This window comes from Coregonus clupeaformis, chromosome 15 (assembly GCF_020615455.1).
Source record: "Coregonus clupeaformis isolate EN_2021a chromosome 15, ASM2061545v1, whole genome shotgun sequence".
In the NCBI taxonomy this organism is placed as follows: domain Eukaryota; kingdom Metazoa; phylum Chordata; class Actinopteri; order Salmoniformes; family Salmonidae; genus Coregonus; species Coregonus clupeaformis.
This window is the reverse complement of record NC_059206.1, coordinates 22,441,545-22,465,722: the sequence shown is the minus strand read 5'-3', so window position 1 is coordinate 22,465,722 and position 24,178 is coordinate 22,441,545. Positions and strand designations below refer to the sequence as shown.

General features: G+C 43.0%; 1 protein-coding gene across 1 annotated transcript; it reads right to left on the bottom strand.

The window, feature by feature from the left end:
* Positions 1-10,810: 10,810 nt before the first annotated feature.
* On the bottom strand, positions 10,811-23,820 carry LOC121582781 (stearoyl-CoA desaturase 5). Its single transcript, XM_041898880.1, has 5 exons — positions 23,381-23,820; positions 14,566-14,696; positions 13,635-13,840; positions 13,151-13,383; positions 10,811-12,914 (listed from the first exon to the last, which is right to left on the bottom strand). Exons 1-5 carry the CDS (start codon positions 23,625-23,627, stop codon positions 12,691-12,693), a joined length of 1,041 nt encoding a protein of 346 aa, XP_041754814.1. The 5' UTR covers positions 23,628-23,820; the 3' UTR covers positions 10,811-12,690.
* Between the last annotated feature and the right edge of the window lie 358 nt (positions 23,821-24,178).

Genomic DNA, 24,178 nt, shown 5'->3' with positions numbered 1-24,178 from the left:
CTTTTATGACTGCTGAATACCAACTATCAATCACTTAGATCATGTATTTTGAGGTAGAGATACCTTTACGAAGCAACTGCTCTCTATCCCTCTCGATCGCACGTCTTCTCTCTCTTCTCTCCCTCTCCGGTGTGGCGCACACAGACCGGCGCCTAATGGATTATGGTCATTGTAGTTAATTGCCATGTTTTCTGTGCTAAACTATGTATAAAATTGGCCTGTAGGAAAATACAACTCCCTACTACATCGCACAGTTTGGGCTTGATCTGATTTATCTCTAGAAAAACTGTGCATTGAGGTCACATGAAAAAAAATGAACAACATGGAATTAAAATAATTGAACCGATGTCTTTCAATTAGTTGTTTAAAAAACGAAAAAATAACCTACATTTTGGTTAATCGCACAGCACTAATTTGCAGTCAATGGGAAAAGATGAGTGTCAACCTACTGACACTTTGGTGAATACATTGCATTCAATGGGAAAAGAAGAGTGCCACAAGGTTGACGCTTATGTCAATACATCGCAGTCGATGGGAAAAGATGAGTGTCAACCAATTGACACTTATCTCAATACATTGCATTCAATGGGAAAAGATGACCGTCAACCAATTGATGCTTATGTCAATACATACACTCCTACATACACTTGTTCTCTCTCGTTCTCTTTGCCTCTCTTTGTCTCGTTTCCGCTACCTCTTCTGTATTACCACTCCTCTTCTCTCCCTCCCCCTTCTTACACCCCCTCCACCCTCTCCCCCTCTCTCTCTCGCTGTTATGATGAGTTTCTCGGGTATCAAGTAATTCATGATGCAAGAAGATATTTAACACTTAGATGGAGAGTTCATACAAATATTTAATAGTACCGAGTTCATCTAACAAAATGCTCTGCCTCTTGCCATTCCGAACAAAGAAAATACCTCAGTTTATATTTACATTTTAGTCATTTAGCAGACGCGCTTATCCAGAGTGACTTACAGTTAGTAAGTGCATACATTTTCATACTGGCCCCCCGTGGGAAACGAACCCACAACCCTGGCGTTGCAAGCGCCATGCTCTACCAACTGGGCTACAGCTACAGCTACCTTCTGTTACACGTTTCTTCAACAACATCTGTTAACCCTCAGTGGGCACTCCCTTCTTTTATGGTATTACCCTGTACCCAAGTCAGTATATCATGTCCATCAATCATTCTAAGATAAACCTCAGTAATCTCCCTTGACATAATGTAATCCTTGGTATTCAGACTGTGCGGCACCCAGAATAACTTATCTACTAAATGTAACCTTGTTCCCACCACCATGAAAAGACATCATAACACTCGCCCTCCTTCTTTTTCTCTCTCCCTCCCTCCTTTCTCCTTCCTCCCTCCCTCCCTCCTCTCTCCCACCTCTGTCTGTCTGTTGACTCTCTCTCTCTCTCTCTCTCTCTCTCTCTCTCTCTCTCTCTCTCTCTCTCTCTCTCTCTCTCTCTCTCTCTCTCTCTCTCTCTTCACCCTCTCCCTTTCTCCCCTGATACAGCTGCAATGGATCAATTGGTGAAAAACTCAGACAGACAGGCAGACAGACACAGGCAGACAGACAAACGCAGACAGACAGACAGACGCAGGCAGACTGCCAGCCAGACAGACACAGACATACAGAAGCAGGTAGGCAGACAGGCAGGCAGACGGACAGACAGAAAGACGCAGACAGACAGACAGATCAACCGACAGGCAGGCAGGCAGACAGACAGACTGACACAGACAGACAGACAGACAGACAGACAGACAGACAGACAGACAGGCAGGCAGACAGACAGACAGTCAGACATATTCAGAGAGACAGATAGACAGGCAGGCAGGCAGACACAGACAGACAAAAAGACACACAGACAGACGCAGACAGACAGACACAGGCAGGCAGGCAGGCATGCAGACAGACGGACAGACAGAAAGACGCAGACAGACAGACAGATCAACCGACAGGCAGGCAGGCAGGCAGGCAGGCAGGCAGGCAGGCAGGCAGGCAGACAGACAGACACAGACAGACAGACACAGACAGATAGACAGGCAGACAGACAGACAGACAGTCAGACATATTCAGAGAGACAGATAGACAGGCAGGCAGGCAGACACAGACAGACAAAAAGACACACAGACAGACAGACAGACAGACAGACACAGACAGGTAGGCAGAGAGACAGATGGACAGACAGACACAGGCAGACAGACAGAGAGACAGGTAGGCAGGCATGCAGACAGACAGACAGACAGACAGACAGATTCAGACAGACAGACAGACAGACAGACAGACAGACAGACACAGGCAGACAGACAGGTGGCAGACAGACATATAGACAGATGCAGAGAGAAAAACAGACAGACACAGACAGACAGGCAGGCAGACGGACGCAGGCAGGACAGACAGACAGCTAGACAGGTCAACAGACAGACAGACAGACAGACAGACAGACAGACAGACAGACAGACAGACAGACACAGACAGTTTCAAGTCAATCTAAAAAAAAATTAACCAATATTCTCTTCAGAATTCATTCTAACAAGGCTCTTAGCTTTTTAGAACTGCAAAACTATTGTGTCCAATGGAGGTCAAAAATGCTTTTGGGTCAATTAACTTCAAATTTCATATGCCGAGTCATGATGGTCCCCTGTTCACAAATATATCACAAATATATAACATTTGGGAAGATTCTGCCTTTTTAACCAGACAGACCCTAACCCTAACTCTAGCTTCATGTCCACATCCCGGCTCAAACCTACAGTGGGGGAAAAAAGTATTTAGTCAGCCACCAATTGTGCACGTTCTCCCACTTAAAAAGATGAGAGAGGCCTGTAATTTTCATCATAGGTACACGTCAACTATGACAGACAAATTGAGAAAAAAAAATCCAGAAAATCACATTGTAGGATTTTTAATGATTTTATTTGCAAATTATGGTGGAAAATAAGTATTTGGTCACCTACAAACAAGCAAGATTTCTGGCTCTCACAGACCTGTAACTTCTTCTTTAAGAGGCTCCTCTGTCCTCCACTTGTTACCTGTATTAATGGCACCTGTTTGAACTTGTTATCAGTATAAAAGACACCTGTCCACAAACTCAAACAGTCACACTCCAAACTCCACTATGGCCAAGACCAAAGAGCTGTCAAAGGACACCAGAAACATCAACTGTGGGAGCAATTATTAGGAAATGGAAGACATACAAGACCACTGATAATCTCCCTCGATCTGGGGCTCCACGCAAGTTCTCACCCCGTGGGATCAAAATGATCACAAGAACGGTGAGCAAAAATCCCAGAACCACACGGGGGGACCTAGTGAATGACCTGCAGAGAGCTGGGACCAAAGTAACAAAGCCTACCATCAGTAACACACTACGCCGCCAGGGACTCAAATCCTGCAGTGCCAGACGTGTCCCCCTGCTCAAGCCAGTACATGTCCAGGCCCGTCTGAAGATTGCTAGAGTGCATTTGGATGATCCAGAAGAGGATTGGGAGAATGTCATATGGTCAGATGAAACTAAAATATAACTTTTTGGTAAAGACTCAACTCGTCGTGTTTGGAGGACAAAGAATGCTGAGTTGCATCCAAAGAACACCATACCTACTGTGAAGCATGGGGGTGGAAACATCATGCTTTGGGGCTGTTTTTCTGCAAAGGGACCAGGACGACTGATCCGTGTAAAGGAAAGAATGAATGGGGCCATGTATCGTGAGATTTTGAGTGAAAACCTCCTTCCATCAGCAAGGGCATTGAAGATGAAACGTGGCTGGGTCTTTCAGCATGACAATGATCCCAAACACACCGCCCGGGCAACGAAGGAGTGGCTTCGTAAGAAGCATTTCAAGGTCCTGGAGTGGCCTAGCCAGTCTCCAGATCTCAACCCCATAGAAAATCTTTGGAGGGAGTTGAAAGTCTGTGTTGCCCAGCGACAGCCCCAAAACATCACTGCTCTAGAGGAGATCTGCATGGAGGAATGGGCCAAAATACCAGCAACAGTGTGTGAAAACCTTGTGAAGACTTACAGAAAACGTTTGACCTGTGTCATTGCCAACAAAGGGTATATAACAAAGTATTGAGTAACTTTTGTTATTGACCAAATACTTGTTTTCCACCATAATTTGCAAATAAATTCATTAAAAATCCTACAATGTGATTTTCTGGAATTATTTTTCTCATTTTGTCTGTCATAGTTGACGTGTACCTATGATGAAAATTACAGGCCTCTCTCATCTTTTTAAGTGGGAGAACTTGCACATTTGGTGGCTGACTAAATACTTTTTTCCCCCACTGTAATCATAGCCTCAACCCCACCCTCTGCAGGGTCTGAAGGAAACGGAAACATCTGGTTTTCAGGGATACAGTATATTCAACTGAGCTTCCTTTTCCCCTATATTCAACCCCGCTCAAGCATTTATTTTACACCTGTTACTTTAGTTTACATCAACCCTAACCCTAACCTCATATCCACATTTTTTTTTTCTGACGAAAATCTGGTGTTTCTATGTCAAACGGTTTTGTTATATTTCAGTCTTCTGTGATGTATATAAAGTGTAATATTGGGATGCAAACTCAAAATTGAATACATTTCAACTCTATATCTGACATGGTACAGGTGTCTTCTTTTTTAAGCCCATAACCATGTGTGTGAGATGTATACTTTTGCTTCAAACTAGACTACCAAGAATCACTCTGTGTGGCTCTGATTTAGCCCACTGCAGTAAAAGGTTGACAATTAATTAATTCGCCCCACCCACCACTACATTGCAGAAAGGTAGGCCTCACTTGAAGCCTGACCTAAAGTTAATGTGCTTTTGAGTGACATTGGCAGAACGGTTTAGGCTAGAAACAAAATTAAGGTATGGGATCGCTCAACAGACGCTCCTGATGAATGCAAGCCAGACCATGTGAAATTAACTCTTCAACAGTGAAAACTTTGTTCCCAAGAGAACAAGGCCTTTCTTCCATAGAATAAAGCATTACCTGCAGCTCTCATATAAGCATGACGCACCCGTGGACTGTAATTGCGCTAGCTAACCGTCCTTCCGCACAACCCATCGCTACTTTATAGGGATGCCCTGTGTTGAGGTTCAGCTTACTGTGGCAACAGGAAATGGCTTAATTCATCCTCAACATAGTGCTTCATTCTCTCCCTGCCGTTTCACAAAAACACTGTCTTACATCCTCTGTAGAACAGTCCATTCTTAACGCAAAGGCTCGAAGCGGTTGAATCTTCCCAAATGTAACATATTTGTGACCGGGGGACCGTCATGACCCGGCATATGAAATTTCAATCAACTCAAAAGCATTTTTAACCTCCATTGGACACAATGGTCTTGCAGTTCTAGAAGCTAAGAGCCTTGTTAGAATTAATTCTGAAGAGGATATTGGTCACATTAGTTTAGATTGACTTGAAACTTGAAACAGTCTGTGTCTGTCTTTCTTTCTGTCTGCGTATGTGTCTCCCGAGTGGCGCAGTGGTCTAAGGCACTGCATTGCAGTGCTAGCTGTGCCACTAGAGATCCTGGTTCAAATCCAGGCTCTGTCGTAGCCGGCCGCGACCGGGAGACCCATGGGGAGGCGCACAATTGGCCCAGCGTCATCCAGGGTAGGGGAGGGAATGGCCGGCAGGGATGTAGCTCAGTTGGTAGAGCATGGTGTTTGCAATGCCAGGGTTGTGGGTTTGATTCCCAAGGGGGGCCAGTATGTAAAAATAATGTATGCACTCACAAACTGTAAGTCGCTCTGGATAAGAGCGTCTGCTAAATGATGTAAATGTATGTCTGTCTGCCTGTCTGAGTTATTTATCAATTGCAGCTGTATCACCAACCTTTCTGCCTTAAATGCAATGTATTGACTTATGCGTCAATGTCCTTGATGCATATTTATGCGTCAATATCCAGTCTGTGGAGGTGGGAGAGAGGATGGAGAGAGAGGAGGGAGAGGGATAGAGAGATGAGAAGAGGGGGAGGGAGGGAAAGAAGGAGGGAGAGATAATGGAGGGGGGAGGAGGGAGAGAGAGAAGAGGGAGAGAGAGAAGGGGGAGAGTGAGGGGGAGAGAGGGGAGAGAGAAATGGAGAAGGTGAAGGAGGGAGGGAGGGGAGAGAGAGGAGGGAGGGGAGAGAGAGAGTCAACAGACAGAGGTGGGAGAGAGGAGGGAGAGAGGAGAGGGAGAGAGATGAGAGGAGGGAGAGGAAAGATAGAGAGAGGGGAGAGGGTCAAGGAGGGAGGGGGGAGAGAGGAGGGAGGGGAGAAAGAGATATATAGAGAGGAGAGAGAGACGGAGGGAGAGAGAGAAGCAGGGAGAGAGAGGTGGTAAAAGAAGGGGGAGGGAGAGAGAAGAGGAGGGGGGAAAGAGGAGCTAGAGAGAAAGAGACAGAGACAGAGGGGAGGGGTAGAGGGGGTTAGAGAGATGTCTGTCTGTGAGTCTCATCTTTTCATATTTTCCCATTGACTGGAATGTACTGACATAAGCATAAATTGGTTGACACTCATCTTTTCCCATTGAATGCAATGGATTGACATAAGCATCATCCTTGTGACACTCATCCCGTTGAATGCAATTTATTGACATGTCAACCCTGTGACACTCATATTTTCCCATTTTCCGTAGGAAAGAGTAATAGCAGTAAGCCTCTTGTTTTCAGCATGTAAGCTGTCCTATCCTACTCTATAGCCTATGTGACGTGAGAGTAGGCCACTTGGAGCTGCTCTGCTGTGGTGTGTCTCACAGGTATGTGGATTTCTGGTGTATTCAATCATGCTAATGCATATTATACTATTATAATGGCATCGTGTTATGTTGGCATGTTGTCAATGGAAATAGAGTAAAAGCATAATGGATCTTCTGTACTTGAACTGAAAAAGAAAATGCATAAACATTTTCCTCCATCCTCAGAGGACTGCTTTTCCAGACAATAAACATAAACACAGGGGAGAGTGCATTAAAGTTCTAGAAAAACATACACAAAATTAATAATTTGACTGTAAAATTGACTGTGTCCATAAAATGTAGATAGTGGGTATGGACTGGAAGTAGAGGCCTAGGCGTTGTTGTTCACTAGTTTACTCCAAGTGGGGAAAGGGTGGCGGGGTTGGAAAGTAATAAAGGGGAATATATATATATATTTTTAAGGATATGTATGTATGTATGTATGTGGGTGTGTCTGTGTGTGTGTATGTGTGTATATGTGTATGTATGCGTGTATGTGTGTGTATATACAGTGGGGAGAACAAGTATTTGATACACTGCCGATTTTGCAGGTTTTCCTACTTACAAAGCATGTAGAGGTCTGTAATTTTTATCATAGGTACACTTCAACTGTGAGAGACGGAATCTAAAACAAAAATCCAGAAAATCACATTGTATGATTTTTAAGTAATTAATTTGCATTTTATTTCATGACATAAGTATTTGATACATCAGAAAAGCAGAACTTAATATTTGGTACAGAAACCTTTGTTTGCAATTACAGAGATCATACGTTTCCTGTAGGTCTTGACCAGGTTTGCACACACTGCAGCAGGGATTTTGGCCCACTCCTCCATACAGACCTTCTCCAGATCCTTCAGGTTTCGGGGGCTGTCGCTGGGCAATACAGACTTTCAGCTCCCTCCAAAGATTTTCTATTGGGTTCAGGTCTGGTGACTGGCTAGGCCACTCCAGGACCTTGAGATGCTTCTTACGGAGCCACTCCTTAGTTGCCCTGGCTGTGTGTTTCGGGTCGTTGTCATGCTGGAAGACCCAGCCACGACCCATCTTCAATGCTCTTACTGAGGGAAGGAGGTTGTTGGCCAAGATCTCGCGATACATGGCCCCATCCATCCTCCCCTCAATACGGTGCAGTCGTCCTGTCCCCTTTGCAGAAAAGCATCCCCAAAGAATGATGTTTCCACCTCCATGCTTCACGGTTGGGATGGTGTTCTTGGGGTTGTACTCATCCTTCTTCTTCCTCCAAACACGGCGAGTGGAGTATAGACCAAAAAGCTATTTTTTTGTCTCATCAGACCACATGACCTTCTCCCCATTCCTCCTCTGGATCATCCAGATGGTCATTGGCAAACTTCAGACGGGCCTGGACATGCGCTGGTTTGAGCAGGGGGGACCTTGCGTGCGCTGCAGGATTTTAATCCATGACGGCGTAGTGTGTTACTAATGGTTTTCTTTGAGACTGTGGTCCCAGCTCTCTTCAGGTCATTGACCAGGTCCTGCCGTGTAGTTCTGGGCTGATCCCTCACCTTCCTCATGATCATTGATGCCCCACGAGGTGAGATCTTGCATGGAGCCCCAGACCAAGGGTGATTGACCGTCATCTTGAACTTCTTCCATTTTCTAATAATTGCGCAAACAGTTGTTGCCTTCTCACCAAGCTGCTTGCCTATTGTCCTGTAGCCCATCCCAGCCTTGTGCAGGTCTACAATTGTATCCCTGATGTCCTTACACAGCTCTCTGGTCTTGGCCATTGTGGAGAGGTTGGAGTCTGTTTGATTGAGTGTGTGGACAGGTGTCTTTTATACAGGTAACGAGTTCAAACAGGTGCAGTTAATACAGGTAATGAGTGGAGAACAGGAGGGCTTCTTAAAGAAAACCTAACAGGTTTGTGAGAGCCGGAATTCTTACTGGTTGGTAGGTGATCAAATACTTATGTCATGCAATAAAATGCAAATTAATTACTTAAAAATCATACAATGTGATTTTCTGGATTTTTGTTTTAGATTCCATCTCTCACAGTTGAAGTGTACCTATGATAAAAATTACAGACCTCTACATGCTTTGTAAGTAGGAAAACCTGCAAAATCAGCAGTGTATCAAATACTTGTTCTCCCCACTGTATATATATATATATATATATATATATATATATATATATATATATATATATTGTATATGTATGTGTGCATATGTGTATATGTGTATGTATGTGTGTATATATATATGTATATATATATATATATATGTATATATATATATGTATATATAAAAATAATAATAATAATAATTTGACCAAATATTTAGAAAGAGGTCATTGTTTCATGGAGTCTGTGAAGGAAGAAACCACATGGAAAAAGTGGTAAGCAAGTTAGGTCCAAAAAATAGATTGTCACCAAGTCAAATTAATTTATTGTGTTAGAGGTATAATTATGCTTGTATCTAAGCCAAAGTAGATCATTTAAAAATGATTCTATACATCAGTTTGGGTCTCTATAAGCTTCAATATGAGGTCCTAAACCTAGCATGAAAATGTTTGCCTTGGAGTAAGTTGAGCCAATGGCTATGGTGTAAGTTGAGCCAATGGCAAGTTGAGCCAATTGAAATGGTAACAACAGGGCCTGGCCTATGTTAAAAGTGATTGTTAAGTGTTAAGCCTGTGTTAAAATATGCTTAAAATGATTAAAAGACAAAAAGCAATTGTGATTGTGTTGAATTGGGTTTGGGAAATAAAGATACAGTGAGAGAAAAAAGTATTTGGCTCCCAGCATCCTGGAATATACACTAAGTATACCAAACATTAGGAACACCTTCCCCCCACTTTTGTCCTCAGAACAGCCTCAATTCATCGGGGCATGGACTCTACAAGGTATCAAAAGCGTTCCACAGGGATGCTGGCCCATGTTGACTCCAGTGCTTCCCCCAGTTGTGCCAAGTTGGCTTGATGTCCTTTGGGTGGTGGACCATTCTTGATACACACGGGAAACTGTTGAGTGTGAAAAACCCAGCAGCGTTGCAGTTCTTGACACAAACTAGTGCGCCTGGCACCTACTACCATACCCCGTTCAAAGGCACTTACATTTTTCTGAATGGCATACGTACATAATCCATGTCTCAATTGTCTCAAGGCTTAAAAATCCTTCTTTACCCTGTCTCCTCCCCTTCATCTACACTGATTGAAGTGGATTTAACAAGTGACATCAATAAGGGATCATAGCTTTCACCTGGATACACCTGGTCAGTCTATGTCATGGAAAGAGCAGGTGTTCTTAATGTTTTGTATACTCAGTGTATGTAGATATCTTTGTTAGAAAAACATTATATATTTCCCTTGATGTAGTGATACTGAATGTCAAAAATGGCTCAACTTACCCCACTCTCCCCTATACAACAGTTGATTATTGAAAAAGCCCTCTCTAATGCATGGCACAAAGTCAACAAACACACACATAAACCATCTGTATTAAACAATTTCTTTTAGCTAGAATAATGACATGATGATACACTATAGATCCCCCATTCGTACATTCAGTTACCAACACATCAGTTTAATCATATGTATCATCTCAGCCAGATCCAGTCATTACAAAGGAAACTCCACCATCCTCTGGACGTGTTTAACGATCTGGTCCCCACAATAGTAAACAAACAAAAGTTTGACCAACTGGTGACATTTTGTTAGTTCTCACAAGGTCATATGCTATTTCTAGGAGGTTTAGAGTTAAGGTTAGAATTAGTGTTAGGGTTAGAATTAGTTTTAGGGTTAGGAGCTAGGGTTAGGTTTAGGGTTAGGTTAAGGGTTAGGTTTTGGGATTAGGGTTAAAGTTAGGGGTTAGGGAAAATAGGATTTTGAATGGGACTGAATTGTGTGTCGTCACAAGGTTAGTTATACAAGACTGTGTGTGTGTGTGTACGTGTGTGTGTACATATTTAACTATACTTGTGGGGACCAGAAGTCCCCACAAGAATAGTAAACTAAGAAAAAAATGGACCAACTGGGGACATTTTGTTAGTCCCCACAAGGACTAGGAGGTTTAGGGTTAAGGTTAGAATTAGTGTTAGGGTTAGAATTAGGGTTAGGGGTTAAAGGTTAGGGTTAGGAGTTAGGTTTAGGGTTAAGGTTAGGTTTTCAGGTTAAGGTTAGGGTTAGGGTTAGGTTTAGAGTTAGGGGTTAGAGAAAATATAATTTTTGACTGGGAATCAACTGTGTCTCCCCACAAGCTTGGTTAATCACGACTGTGTGTGTGTATGTGTGTGTCCAATAAGAACTAAACCAGAAATATATAGGCTATTGATATCGACACAGTATAAAACCCACACAAGACAGGTACCGAATACAAACAAATACAGTCATTCCACAACTGGGAGAGGAAAACAAGCATATAACACACAAGCTCAACTCTCAACGATATTATAAAGTACAGTAGAGTAGTAATAGAAGCACTATGGCAATGTTATCTCTCATTACACATAATAATAGTGTAATCAATTAATCAAAGGGATAGATCAAAGTTTGGTACATGCTCTCATACCGCATATCTTTTTCTCATGTTCCGTCTTGTATTGAATTAAAATCTGAATTACTCCCACTATAAAGTACATAATGACAGGCAGACTTCTGTTGTATACCAGAGAGTAGTGGTGTGGTGTGCTATTCAAACAGGGGGAACCAAACTGATTTAAAAGAGGAAAACCATATTAACATGCAATAATTATATAATTATATTGTATTATATCAGTATGCAGCATAAAGAGTTGGATAAAAACAAATAGTTGCTGAGAATAATCCAAGCACACGTATCTTCTCAATCTAGCCCCATTATGTCAACTTGTCAACTTGTTCCAAGCTGATGTAAATATGGAGAATTAACTTTCAGCGTCGTGAGTAGATAAGCATAAAGTTTCCTGTGAACGTTTCTAAATGACTAATTCATCACCATGGAAGCTACAGTATGTCCCTGCTTTGACTGATATATTGAATATCTACCCACCACTTCTTCCACAGTCCGTTAAGATTCTCTGAAAGCATAGAGTTGAAATATTATTATTAAAGACTGAATCAGTCAAAGACCAGTATTACTCATCCACTCAGTCTGACTCCTCAGTCATCTATCTACTTCTCAGACATCTACTTAAGACGTTGCTTTATTCTGTCTCACAGACAAGCTGAACTTGGAGTGAAACAGACAAGTTATACATCACAGGCGAAACATTCTGATTGATGGTAAGGCAAGGGAATAAAATAAACGTTCCGTAACCAGCAGCCCTATTTCACACCGCCTAAGGACATCTCAACGTGATGAAGGATTGGAGGGGGTGGGGCTACTTGGTACAGGTGACGTGAGTTTCCACGCTAGAGGGAACACACCAGGGACCATGAACAGGAAACTAGGGACCTCTCCTCTCTCCCTTACATCACGTTCTGGTAAACATGTCTAAACATATTAACGTTAACTCCCATACACCATTACCTCTGCATGTGACTGACATTTACTGTCCACGTTTCGGCCTGTGACCTTTTTCAAGACACGACAACCAAAATGTTCACAATAAACAGCATGTGTATCCTGAACGCAGGAGTGATCTTTTATAATGTCTCACCACCTGGTCCTCCTGCAGAAGAAACCCTTCTCCACAGGGTAATGTACTGCAGAGCCTGGCTTGTGGAAGCTCATGCAAAAGGTAAGTAACAATGCTAGGATTAGATTTTCTGATTTCAAAAGGTGTCTGGTTGTCTTGGATTCCAGATTAAACCTTGAATTAACTAACCAGTGAGTCAAAAACGACACCTTTGTGTCAGAACATAATCTGCAATTCGGGGATCAGAACATAATCTGCAATTCGGGGCTCCAAAAGAACAAAGTACAAAACATAGCAGACAAAACATGATGAGAAATCATAATCCAGTGGCGGTATAAGAATATATTGATGTCTTCATCATGGACTTCTCAACCACAACTTGGTTCAGTGAGAACCACCACTCATGCTTCTTTCTCTTGTGTACTGTTGACTGCTCCGTAGCTCCCATCCCCTGTCCTTAGTTTCCTGGACTGTATTATTTCCACTGAGGCTTTCTTGCGGTTGCTGGCTAGGCCCATCCAGCACATGAGATCGATAAAACAGGTGGTGGGGTTGAAACGCAGGCCGAACTCACTGGTAGAGTAGTCAAAGGGGAAAGTATGGTGGAAGTTATGGAAACCCTCACCTAGGGGAATGTGGATGGGGGATAGGTGGGGAGTGGAAGTACAAATGTTATATGTATTCTTTTGCATTCAGTTCCAGTAATTTCAATCCATTAATCTTACAATATCAGACAATATATCAGACAAGTCAAAGCAGTAATGAAGAGTGACCATAGATATAACAACATTATCAGTCACCACAGTATAAGATATTGTATAGGAGTTATAACATGTAATAACAGGTCATAGCCAGACTCACCGATGGCTCCGAAGGTGACCCAGCGGTTCTCGCGGGGGCTGATGTTCTGGTCGTACGGTCGGTTCCCGTACATGTGGGCGGCGCTGTTCACCAGCCAGGTGACGTTGAGCGAGACGGTGTAACGCAAGATGGATGCTAGGAAGTAGGAGTTCCACAGCGTCTCACCCCAAAAGTACCAGGGTACCACGGTGGGAACCAAGAAGCACATGATCAGGACTGAGGTCTTGTAGTACCTGGGATAAAATAGAGGAGAAAGGGAGAGGAGAAGAGAGGGAAGAGAGAAGAGGAGAGGAGGGGTGACGAGAGGAGAAGAGAGGAGAGAATAGGAAAGGAGAGGAGAGAATATCTTACAGCTCTTATACAGAGTAACGCATTCAACTTACAGTAAAACAAGTGCAGAGTTAGGGTGGTGTTGTGTTCTGGTCAATCACACAGGGCTACAGCTAGGGCTAAAGGTCAATGTGAAATGGGGCAGTGGACCCACCTTCTCTGGAACTGGACCACGGGGTCAGCCAAGAGGTCAGTGACGTCCAGCTTCTTTCCCTTCTCGATGACATCACGGTGTTTACGCACAAACAGCCAGCCAATGTGAGCGAAGAAAAAGCCTCGTGTTGCATTGTGGGGGTCTGCATCCGTCTCTGAGAACTTGTGGTGCACGCGGTGGTCTCTCGCCCACTCATATATGTCATTCTGGGGAAGAGAGGAGGAAAAAGATGTGTGAAAATGTGTGAAGTGAACATTTTTTACATAAAGAGGACATTCAGTTTCTGGTGGACATTCATGATTTATTAGTGAAGAGAGACATGACATCATCTACAGTTTGTTATTCTAGAAAAATCTCTCACAGTGCACCTGGGTAGTCATGACGATACCACTATTCTTTCTGTCCAGGACACTTCCCACTGCAGCCATTGTTTCCCTGCTTTAGAAACCAGTGGTGTAATATATTTCAGGTCCTGGGAGAAGACTGAGAGCACAATGGTAAGCCATTTAATTAGATGAATTAACCTGAAACTCAGATCAAATGAGGTCATGTGTTCCAGAGGGAAGAAATTCAGCTGATGTTTATAGCTGCCAGTTTGTCTGATGGGTCGGGTTTTGGTCCTTTTCTCATAGGTAATGCTGACATGATGCAACAGAGCACAGAGAGACTTTGGAAGAAATAGCTTTTGATTTGTAGAAGTACAGAAATTAAATGATTAATATTTACCGGTTTTTAAATGTATTTAAAAAACGCTGATGTATTTTATGTGTCTAAAAGGGTAGAAAGACCAGCGATACGATACTACATTAAAGTTGTATATTCATCCCTGTGCTTTATGGTTTACGCAGGTTCTCTAATGAGTGACTCCCACCTGAAGTAATTTACAAATATCTTCAGGGGATGTCAACAGCAGAGGGAGAGAGGAGCTAACCTGGAAGGCCATGGAGTTGGCAGCTGCGAGGAAGACTCTGAGAGGAAGCTTGGCCCTGTAGGAGCGGTGGCTCCACAGCCGATGGGCCCCTGCTGTCACCCCCAGGGCTGTCACGATGAAACACACGTAGGCTGCAACAACACACCAGAAGACACAACAGAGTCATTAACAAACAACAATATATAGGTGAATACCAGCCTGTTACACACCTGGGCACTGTTGTGGAAATTATGTTGTGGAGAGACAGTAGTTTCTTCAAACAATTAATCTTTATTTAATTATTGCAATAATGAAGCTGGTCAACCATACACTCTAAGCTGGAAGGCCGAGAGCTCAACAATATGGAGAATGCAGAGGGTTTATATAGCAATCTAGGAGCTGCGGAGACATGGTTGATTCCACTCCTCGCCGGGGCACCTGGGCTTCACAATCACTTTGTGTCAACCTTGTGGTCGAGTGCACCGGGTGTTGTTTACCCCACCCTGGCTTAGTTTCTCAGGAAGAGGATGCTTTAGAACAATAACGAGTCTGTTTCTGCTCCGTGAGCTATCTATGGTTGCCAGATCTTGGCCGTACGCTCAGAATGGCTGAAAGGAGGAGAGAGGAACCAACCCTGAGGCGGGGGAAGGTGTGAAACCATCTTGTCGTCTCACACCTTGCCTGTGTGCTCAGCAGTACGTCTCCTCTGTTCCTTTAAACAGAGAACTCTACTATTATTCAAGTTTCTAATAGCTGGTTACAAATGATTATATATGCATTTCTAATAAAGCAGGTAATCATATAATCTTCCCTCATAGCACACAACAGTGTCATCTTTAAAAAACACATTCCTCTCTTTTATTTAACATTCATCTATCTAGGTTAGTCTCAGTGAGATTAAATCTCTTTTGCAAGAGAGGCCTGGTCCAAGATAGCAGCAGGGCCAGCAGGTTAATAAATATTACAGGTGGATACCAGGCTGAGAGTTTATGCTAATCCAAATCTCTCTGTCTGGCACCCAGAGCGGCACGTCTTGATCTTCATGGTAATCAGAGGGCTGATATAAATACTATGCCTGCCAGTCTCTCTTGGCTAAGAGTTGAGGAGAGACTGACTGCATCACTTCTTCTTTTTATAAGAAACATTCATGTGTTGAAAATCCCAAATTGTTTGCAGTCAACTTACACACAGCTCGGACACACACACTTACCCCACCAGACATGCCACCAGGGGTCTTTTCACAGACCCCAAATCTAGAACAAATTCAAGAAAGCGTACAGTATTATATAGAGCCATTATTGCATGGAACTCCGTTCCATCTCATATTGCTCAAATAAACAGCAAACCTGGTTTTAAAAAACAGATAAAGCAACACCTCACAACGCCTCTCCCCTATTTGACCTAGATAGTTTGTGTATGTATTGATTTGTAGGCTACGTGTGCCTTTTTAAAAAATGTATGTAGTTCTGTTCTTGAGCTGTCCTTGTCTATTAATGTTCTGTATTATGTCATGTTTCATGTTTTGTGTGGACCCCAGGAAGAGTAGCTGCTGCTTTTGCAACAGCTAATGGGGATCCTAAAAAAATACCCCAAAAATAGCTGTAACTGCCTCTGTCGCCAGTTTATTTCATGTATTTGCACTTTTTATTATTTAATTTCTTCTGAATTGTACGTTTACAGCAAGACGGAACTAATTATTGGTTCCGCCCGAGTGTTGTCACCCGAGCGCCTTTAGCGACGCACCGAGGAAACTTTACCGCCAAAAGCGAATTATTTTTCCACTGTTATCGTGTTTGAGTGCATACTTACAAAGAAAGTATACAGAAGAAGATAAAGGACATTTAAAAGGATGTTTAGCACCTCTGTGTGATAAGCAGCAATGAGGTTTGTTGACTACTTATTTTGCTATGAGGGTGTTTGTGTTTACGTGCGTCAGTTTTGGTGTAAAATATACATAAAGTGGCTAGCTGTATGAGCTTGATTATAACGCCAGATGTGTGAGACATGCATATGGCATTATTTTGTTAATGTATTTTTTCTTTCTTTAAACCAGTTCTCACGGGTTAACCAGCATTAAAGCCCTGTATTCAAATCAAGATCTCTTGCCTCATGCCTGTCACTGGAGGAGCTACAGTGAGAACTCATCTGCTCTGCATGAGTAGACGAGGAAGACAGTACCAAAGAGCCGTGATCCATGGACAAGAAGGGACATCTCTACATCCAAGAGTGTGCATCTGCTCCTGACATTTACACAGCCGCAGCATCCACAGAAGAATCCAGGCGCCTTACCATGAATCCAGCTGATGCAAAGAAGCTTAAACTATTTCCCACAAGAGACTGACACATTTTTGCCTTCATATTCATACGGTATAGTTGTGTGTATGTTTAAGTGTTAACTAAGCTACAACCAAGAGACTGAATTTTGCATTTCATAGAACAACGTGATATTGATTGTGTGAAGTAGATGTGAATATGTTCTAAAAAATAATATTAGTGGTAAAAATAGTATAAATGTGAATAGCTAATGGGAGCTGAATCACTTAGCTACAGGCCAAATTAGATTTAACCCAAATTTAAGTACACCAAGTAACAATGTCAGAGCCTAGTCTTACCTCTGGGAGAAAGCAGGTTAATGTAGGTGAAAGTATAGAGCAGCAGTGCATAGACATGCAACCACAGACTACTAAAGGCACAAGAGCTAATGACCACACTTCCTCACAAGAACCACGAAGAAGCCAAAGAGACCGAAAGTTAACAGAAAAGGGCCAAGAACTGTACAATGAGCAAATAAGAAGATTTGTTCACCGTTTCACTGTGAGCTATGAGGAGTGGAAGGCTATTGCTAAAGACGCCAAGCAAGCTTTGAGTGGACAATACTCAAACAACCTGCTACATGAACACATAAGCAAAATAAGTGCTGCCTCAGAGAATCTGAACATTGCTTATGATGAGTTAAGGAGCATAGACAACCCTGACCATGACACACGTCGCAGAATTGACACCTGTGATGCTGTAACCAGGAAGATCATCCAAACTGCAAAAGATCGTTTGGAGACAGCAGATAACGGTGGAGGAGATGAACAACGAGGCAACAGGGCGACATCGTCTATATTCAAGTCTGTAGCCTCAGACAAGATAAGTATCAAATCCCAATGCACTAAGTCCTCTCACGCTCAAAGCAGCTCCAGACATTCAAGTTGGACTTCTGTTAGCAGACAAGATGCCGCTGCTGAAGTTGCTGCCAATGAAGCTACTCTAGAAGTACTACTAGAACAAGAGTGTTGCATTGAGGAATTGGAAAGGCTTGAAGCTGAAGCTGCAGAGAGACAAAAGGTGCTAGATGCAAAGCGGAGACAACTGGAGCGACTAGAGACAGTTAAAAGTTAAAGGCTGCTAAGGCACGTCAGCGAGTGTATGATCAGAGTGAGTGCTCAGATAAAGAAATAAGCAGTCTACTCCATCAAAGTGTCTGTATGAAGGAAAAGGAAGAAGTTAAACATGAAAATAATCTGTTGCAGCACCATTCTTCACCACAAGACCGGGCACATTCAAAGCAGGATGACAGCACAGCAGCTCTTGTTAGAGCACTTGCAGAGTCCATCAGTGCAGGTCGTCTTCCTATACCTGAACCAACAATATTCAATGGCGACCCACTCAGATTCAATGACTGGAAGGTTTCATTTCAGACACTCATTGATCGGAAAAACATTCCAGCCGAAGAAAAGATATATCACTTGCGAAAGTATGTGGGTGGACCTGCTAAAAAGGCTATAGAGAGCTACTTCCTGCTTGGTTCAGAGTCAGCCTATCACGCAGCATGGAGGATTCTCGAGGAAAGATATGGAAATCCATTCCTCATAGCCAAAGCATTCAGAGATAAGCTGGAGGCATGGCCCAAGATAAGCTCCAAAGGCAGTATCGAACTTCAAGAGTTTGCTGATTTTCTTCGGAGCTGTGAGGCTGCTATGACTCAGATCAGAGGCCTCAAGTACTTAATGACTGCAATGAGAACCAGAAGTTACTTGCAAAGCTTCCAGACTGGCTGACCTCGAGATGGAACAGAAAGGTCATAGAAGTGGAGGAAGAAAGTCACACATTCCCAAGCTTCCAGCAGTTTGTAAAGTTTCTCACACGTGAAGCTAAGATTGCAAATAACCCAATAACATCTCTCCATGCTCTGAAACCTGCTGAAGGTGAGCAGATCAAGGTTTTAAAGAACAGAGCTCTCGGAGCAAAGGTACTAGCAACTAACTCAGATGAAAAAGCTTCCTCCACAAGCTGTGTTTTTGTGAGAAGTCAAGTCACAGTCTACACAAGTGTTGGAAATTTATGAATAAAACCATCTCTGAGCGAGTCAAGTTTGTTCAAGGGATGAAGTTGTGCTTTGGCTGTCTGAAGCCTGGCCATCGCTCAAAGGAGTGTGAAAATAGAAGGATCTGTGATACTTGTGAGAAAGGACATCCAACCTGCCTACACGATAATCGCAGCAAAGAAAGAGGAATGTCAACAAGGACTGGTGGAGAAAGGGAGAGTGACAAGTCAAGAGAAGGAACGACAGATCGTTCACAAGAGAGGGTGACAAAACCACCACGCGAGGTAACATCTAACAGAGTTATCCAGAATGTTAAAGGCACCCATACATCCTCAGTCATTCCTGTGTGGTTGTCCACTACAAGTAAGCCAAATCATGAAGTTCTTGTGTACGCTCTTCTCGATACACAGAGTGACACGACCTTCATCCTTGAAGAGACAGCAAAGGTTCTTCACACTAAAAATGAACCAGTCCAGTTAAAGCTCTCCACAATGTCTTCAAGAAATACAGTGGTGCCTAGCAGAAGGCTGACTGATCTACAAATAAGAGGATTCTACTCCAATAAGATAATCTACCTGCCAGTAACTTACTCAAGAGAATTCATCCCTGCAAACAGAGATCATATTCCCACACCAGAGACTGCCAAGGCATGGTCTCATCTTGAGCACATCGCAGATGAAATTGCTCCTCTGCAGAGCTGTGACATCGGCCTACTAATTGGCTACAACTGTCCTCAAGCTCTTGTACCAAGACAAGTGGTTGCTGGAGAAGAAAATGAGCCCTTTGCTCAGAGAACAGACTTGGGTTGGAGTGTAGTCGGCTATGGCAACCCATGTCTTGACTTTGGAGATGCCTTTGGAATAAGCCATCAAGTCATTGTGAAGCAAGTGACATCAGTTCTTCCAAATCTCCCAAACGAAGTGCACTATGTCTGTAGAACACAGATCAAAGAAGTAGTCCTTCCAACAGACGTCATCAAGGTGTTGGAATCTGATTTTGTAGAAAGAGCTTCAGAAGACAACCCAGCTGACCACGCCTCAAGGGGTGTCACAGCAGAACAACTCACAGCTTCTAACTGGTTCACGGGTCCAGACCTTCTTTGGCAAAAAGAGCTACCAACTGGAGTTGTCATGGTGGGAGAGATTGAGAGCAGTGACCCAGAGGTCAAGAAAGCTCAGGTTCATGACACTCAGGCAGAAGAAGCAAAAACAATTTTAGATCGTCTACACAAGTTCTCAGACTGGGCAAGAATGGTGAAGGCTGTTGCCAGACTCAAGCGCCGTGCTAAGGAAATCAAAGGTCTCAAGCCAAAGTCCTGTGAGGCCTCGAACTTGGAGGAAAGGAAAGAGGCGGAGCTGACCATAATCAAGATGGTCCAGGAAGCAACTCTCTCTCAAGAAATTCAACGCCTTAGACATCATAAGGAGACAAAGGTCAAAGACAAAGCCAACCAGTTGCACAAACTATGTCCGTTCCTGGATGATCAAGGTGTAATCAGAGTAGGAGGCCGCTTAGCTAATGCTGCCCTACATCCACACGTGAGGCATCCAGCAGTACTTCCTAGAGACAGTCATGTTTCTGCATTGCTCGTCAAGCACTATCATGAGAGAGTGTACCATCAAGGTCGAGGAATGACTATAAATGAACTCCGATCCAATGGCATATGGATCCTGGGTTGCAGCAAGCTTGTTTCATCCCATATTCACAAGTGCACAAGTTGCAGAAGGTTCCGAAGATGCACAGAGCAACAAAGGATGGCAGACCTTCCAGAAGAGCGGATGGAAACAACTGCTCCATTCACTTACTGTGGAATGGACTGCTTCGGACCATTTCACATTAAGGAAGGAAGAAAGGAGCTAAAGCGTTATGGGCTGTTGCTCACCTGCATGTGTTCAAGAGGAGTTCACATTGAAGCACTTGATGACTTGACCTCAGATGCCTTTATCAATGCTCTGCGTTCATTCATCGCCATTCGTGGATCAGTAAGGCAGATAAGGTGTGATCAAGGGACAAACTTTGTCGGAGCAAGGCGTGAGTTCATTGAAGCACTGAAAGAGATGGATCAAGAAGAGCTCAAAGATTTGGGCTGCGAAGTTCATCATGAACACCCCTGCCTCAAGTCATATGGGTGGAGTCTGGGAAAGACAAATCCGCACTATCAGAAGTGTCCTGGCGTCCATTCTAGAACAGTCGTCCAGACAACTTGACTCCTCTTCCCTACGAACATTTCTATATGAGGTTATGGCGGTTGTGAATAGCAGACCTCTAACCACTGATCATCTGAACGATTCTACCAGTCCAGAGCCCTTGACACCAAACCACATCTTGACCATGAAATCCACAATCATTCTCCCTCCTCCTGGAAAGTTTGTCAAGGAGGATCTCTACCTCCGCAAAATATGGCGCAGAGTTCAACTCTTAACCAACAACTTTTGGGTACGATGGAAAAAAGAGTATCTCCTGAATCTCCAACACAGACAGAAGTGGACCAAAGATCGCAGAAATGCAAAGGTCGGTGACATTGTTCTGTTACAAGATGCTGCCACACCACGAAACCAATGGAAGCTAGCAAGAGTCATCGAGGTCTATCCTGGAAGTGATGAAAGAGTGAGGAGACTCAAGTTACTCATCAGTGACTCCTCCCTGGATGGAAGAGGAAAGCGTACAGCCAAACCTGTTTACCTGGAGAGACCCATTCAGAAAACAGTTACATTGCTAGAAGCAGACTGATGGTTCTATCATACACTCACACACAGTTTATTAGTTGTTTATTAGGACAGAGTTTCATTTTATTTATTCATGCAGTAGGTTTGTCTCCAAGTTTTAAGAAATCACTTGTGATTTGGTGGGAGTGTAACTGCCTCTGTCGCCAGTTTATTTCATGTATTTGCACTTTTTATTATTTAATTTCTTCTGAATTGTACGTTTACAGCAAGACGGAACTAATTATTGGTTCCGCCCGAGTGTTGTCACCCGAGCGCCTTTAGCGACGCACCGAGGAAACTTTACCGCCAAAAGCGAATTATTTTTCCACTGTTATCGTGTTTAAGTGCATACTTACAAAGAAAGTATACAGAAGAAGATAAAGGACATTTAAAAGGATGTTTAGCACCTCTGTGTGATAAGCAGCAATGAGGTTTGTTGACTACTTATTTTGCTATGAGGGTGTTTGTGTTTACGTGCGTCAGTTTTGGTGTAAAATATACATAAAGTGGCTAGCTGTATGAGCTTGATTATAACGCCAGATGTGTGAGACATGCATATGGCATTATTTTGTTAATGTATTTTTTCTTTCTTTAAACCAGTTCTCACGGGTTAACCAGCATTAAAGCCCTGTATTCAAATCAAGATCTCTTGCCTCATGCCTGTCACTGGAGGAGCTACAATAGCAATACCAGTTCACAAAAAAAAGGTGCTTTTGAATAATGAGGGCTCATAAACCGGAGGCTGTGCAGCTATAAATAGTATCCCCCCTGTTCAAACGATTAATGATTAGACTAATGAAAAGTGTTCCACTTGGAGAGCTGTGCTGTCTGATGTCTCGGTGGAATTGATTAGAAGAACAGTGCATCACTGTGATGACTGACTGGGGCATGGTAAACACCCACCCAGAGTGACACAGACACTGCTCCTACAGGGCAGGCCACACTGTGACTGGACATGGTCAAGCTTCAACGCATTCCAAGACAATAAACAAATTACAGATTATGGTTATCCCTCAATTAATATCTTAGCAGCTCAAAATTAGGATGTAGCTAATAATTATAACATGGTCATTTGGTAGAAGATAACTTGATTTTAAATTATTATTTTAAATTAGTTTGGGATATTACCTACCGTATATTCATGTTTTAGGTCATCAATACACTTCCTCACTTTATCGTTTAATCAGGTTTCATTTAGAAACCCTTATAAAACAAGATGCCCGCTGTTTCTGACATGGGGCGTACTTGATGCCACTACATTTTGAAGGCACAATCTGTTCAAGATGTTCAATTGTCATCTCAATTATCTCACTAAAAGCTCTCGCTGCCAAATATATATATATATATATATATATATATACACACACACTATAATAAATCTACATATTTGCTTACTTGAATTAAACACGTCTTATATGACAATACCTTTTCAGTTATGAAATCAGAGGAATTTCTGTCTCTAAAATAGCTGATCGTTACAGAGTAATTAGAGGGGTTACTCTGCTCTATAACATTGAGAAAGACACATTATGCCTTTTTTAGGGCAAATTAAATTCACAGGCGCAATAAGAGCAAATTAAATTCACAGGCGCAATAATAATCATTATTTATAGTGCTGGCATCTTCGTTTACTCATAAATATGTGTTAAACATAAATAGCATACTCTTTGGTAGTCGGGTAGGCTACATTTAACATGCATCTCATCACGTATTCAGTGGCACCTGCTTGCACCGAGGTAATTTCCAGAAGTTGCACAAGCACGCTATGAGTGGTAGCCTACACACAGCAAGTTATTTATCTCCGGCAGATAAGACTTACACCAGACCCAGGTAAGGGGCCTCGCTCTGGGGATAACAAGGATGGAATACACCGCTCCGATGTGCAGAAGGGCCATGAGGATAACGTTTCTCCAGACGATTCCCAGAGTCCGCCAACGGTCAGCCTTCTCATCTCCAGCCTGACACCGAGCTTCCATCGCCATCTCGCTCCAGTCCTCAGGTCCTATTGGCTCCTCGACTACAGTCTTCCCATCCTGAAGAACACCTGCGTCCGGAACACTCACCATCTCCACAGGCACAGAACAATGAGCAATGTGGGAATATGGTCTATGATCAGTCCGACTAGGCTAAAACGAAGTTACCTCAGTGGAAAATATAAAGTCACATAAACGATGTAGCAAAAATGCATACATTTCCAGGTAAAAGCTCACACACACTGAATCTCTCGCCTTCCTCTGTCAGTGAGGATGAGGAAGTGCGCTGGGGGAGAGCTTTAAACCCATACTGTCGCGCGCACGGGAGCTGCAGTGGCGCAGCCAATAGCGTGCCGCAGCTAAGTTGTCCTGATGTAAGAACACGTGGAATCAGGACCAGCAGGGTGCAATGATGATGATCTAGGAAAATAACTTATCTTGGACAATTTAGCTTTTTACCCAAATGTTTTCAAGCGATTAAAGTAGGTGTTGTGTGAAAATATGTTGTTGAAAGGAGCCCATCTGTACAGTAGCCTAATGTATCATGATATAATATTGGATATCTGAGGAAAAAGATCAGACTGCACATGATTTGTGAAAGCATTATTATTATTATTTTTTTACTGTTGTCTGATTTTACAAGA

Excerpts from the sequence above, each read along its gene's own strand:
- LOC121582781 (XM_041898880.1), bottom strand. The coding sequence starts at position 23,627 with ATGGTGAGTGTTCCGGACGCAGGTGTTCTTCAGGATGGGAAGACTGTA. Across the intron at positions 14,697-23,380 it reads GCCCCTTACCTGGGTCTGGT|CCTACGTGTGTTTCATCGTG; the intron begins GTAAGTCTTATC and ends GTGTTGTTGCAG. Across the intron at positions 13,841-14,565 it reads CCAACTCCATGGCCTTCCAG|AATGACATATATGAGTGGGC; the intron begins GTTAGCTCCTCT and ends TCTCTTCCCCAG.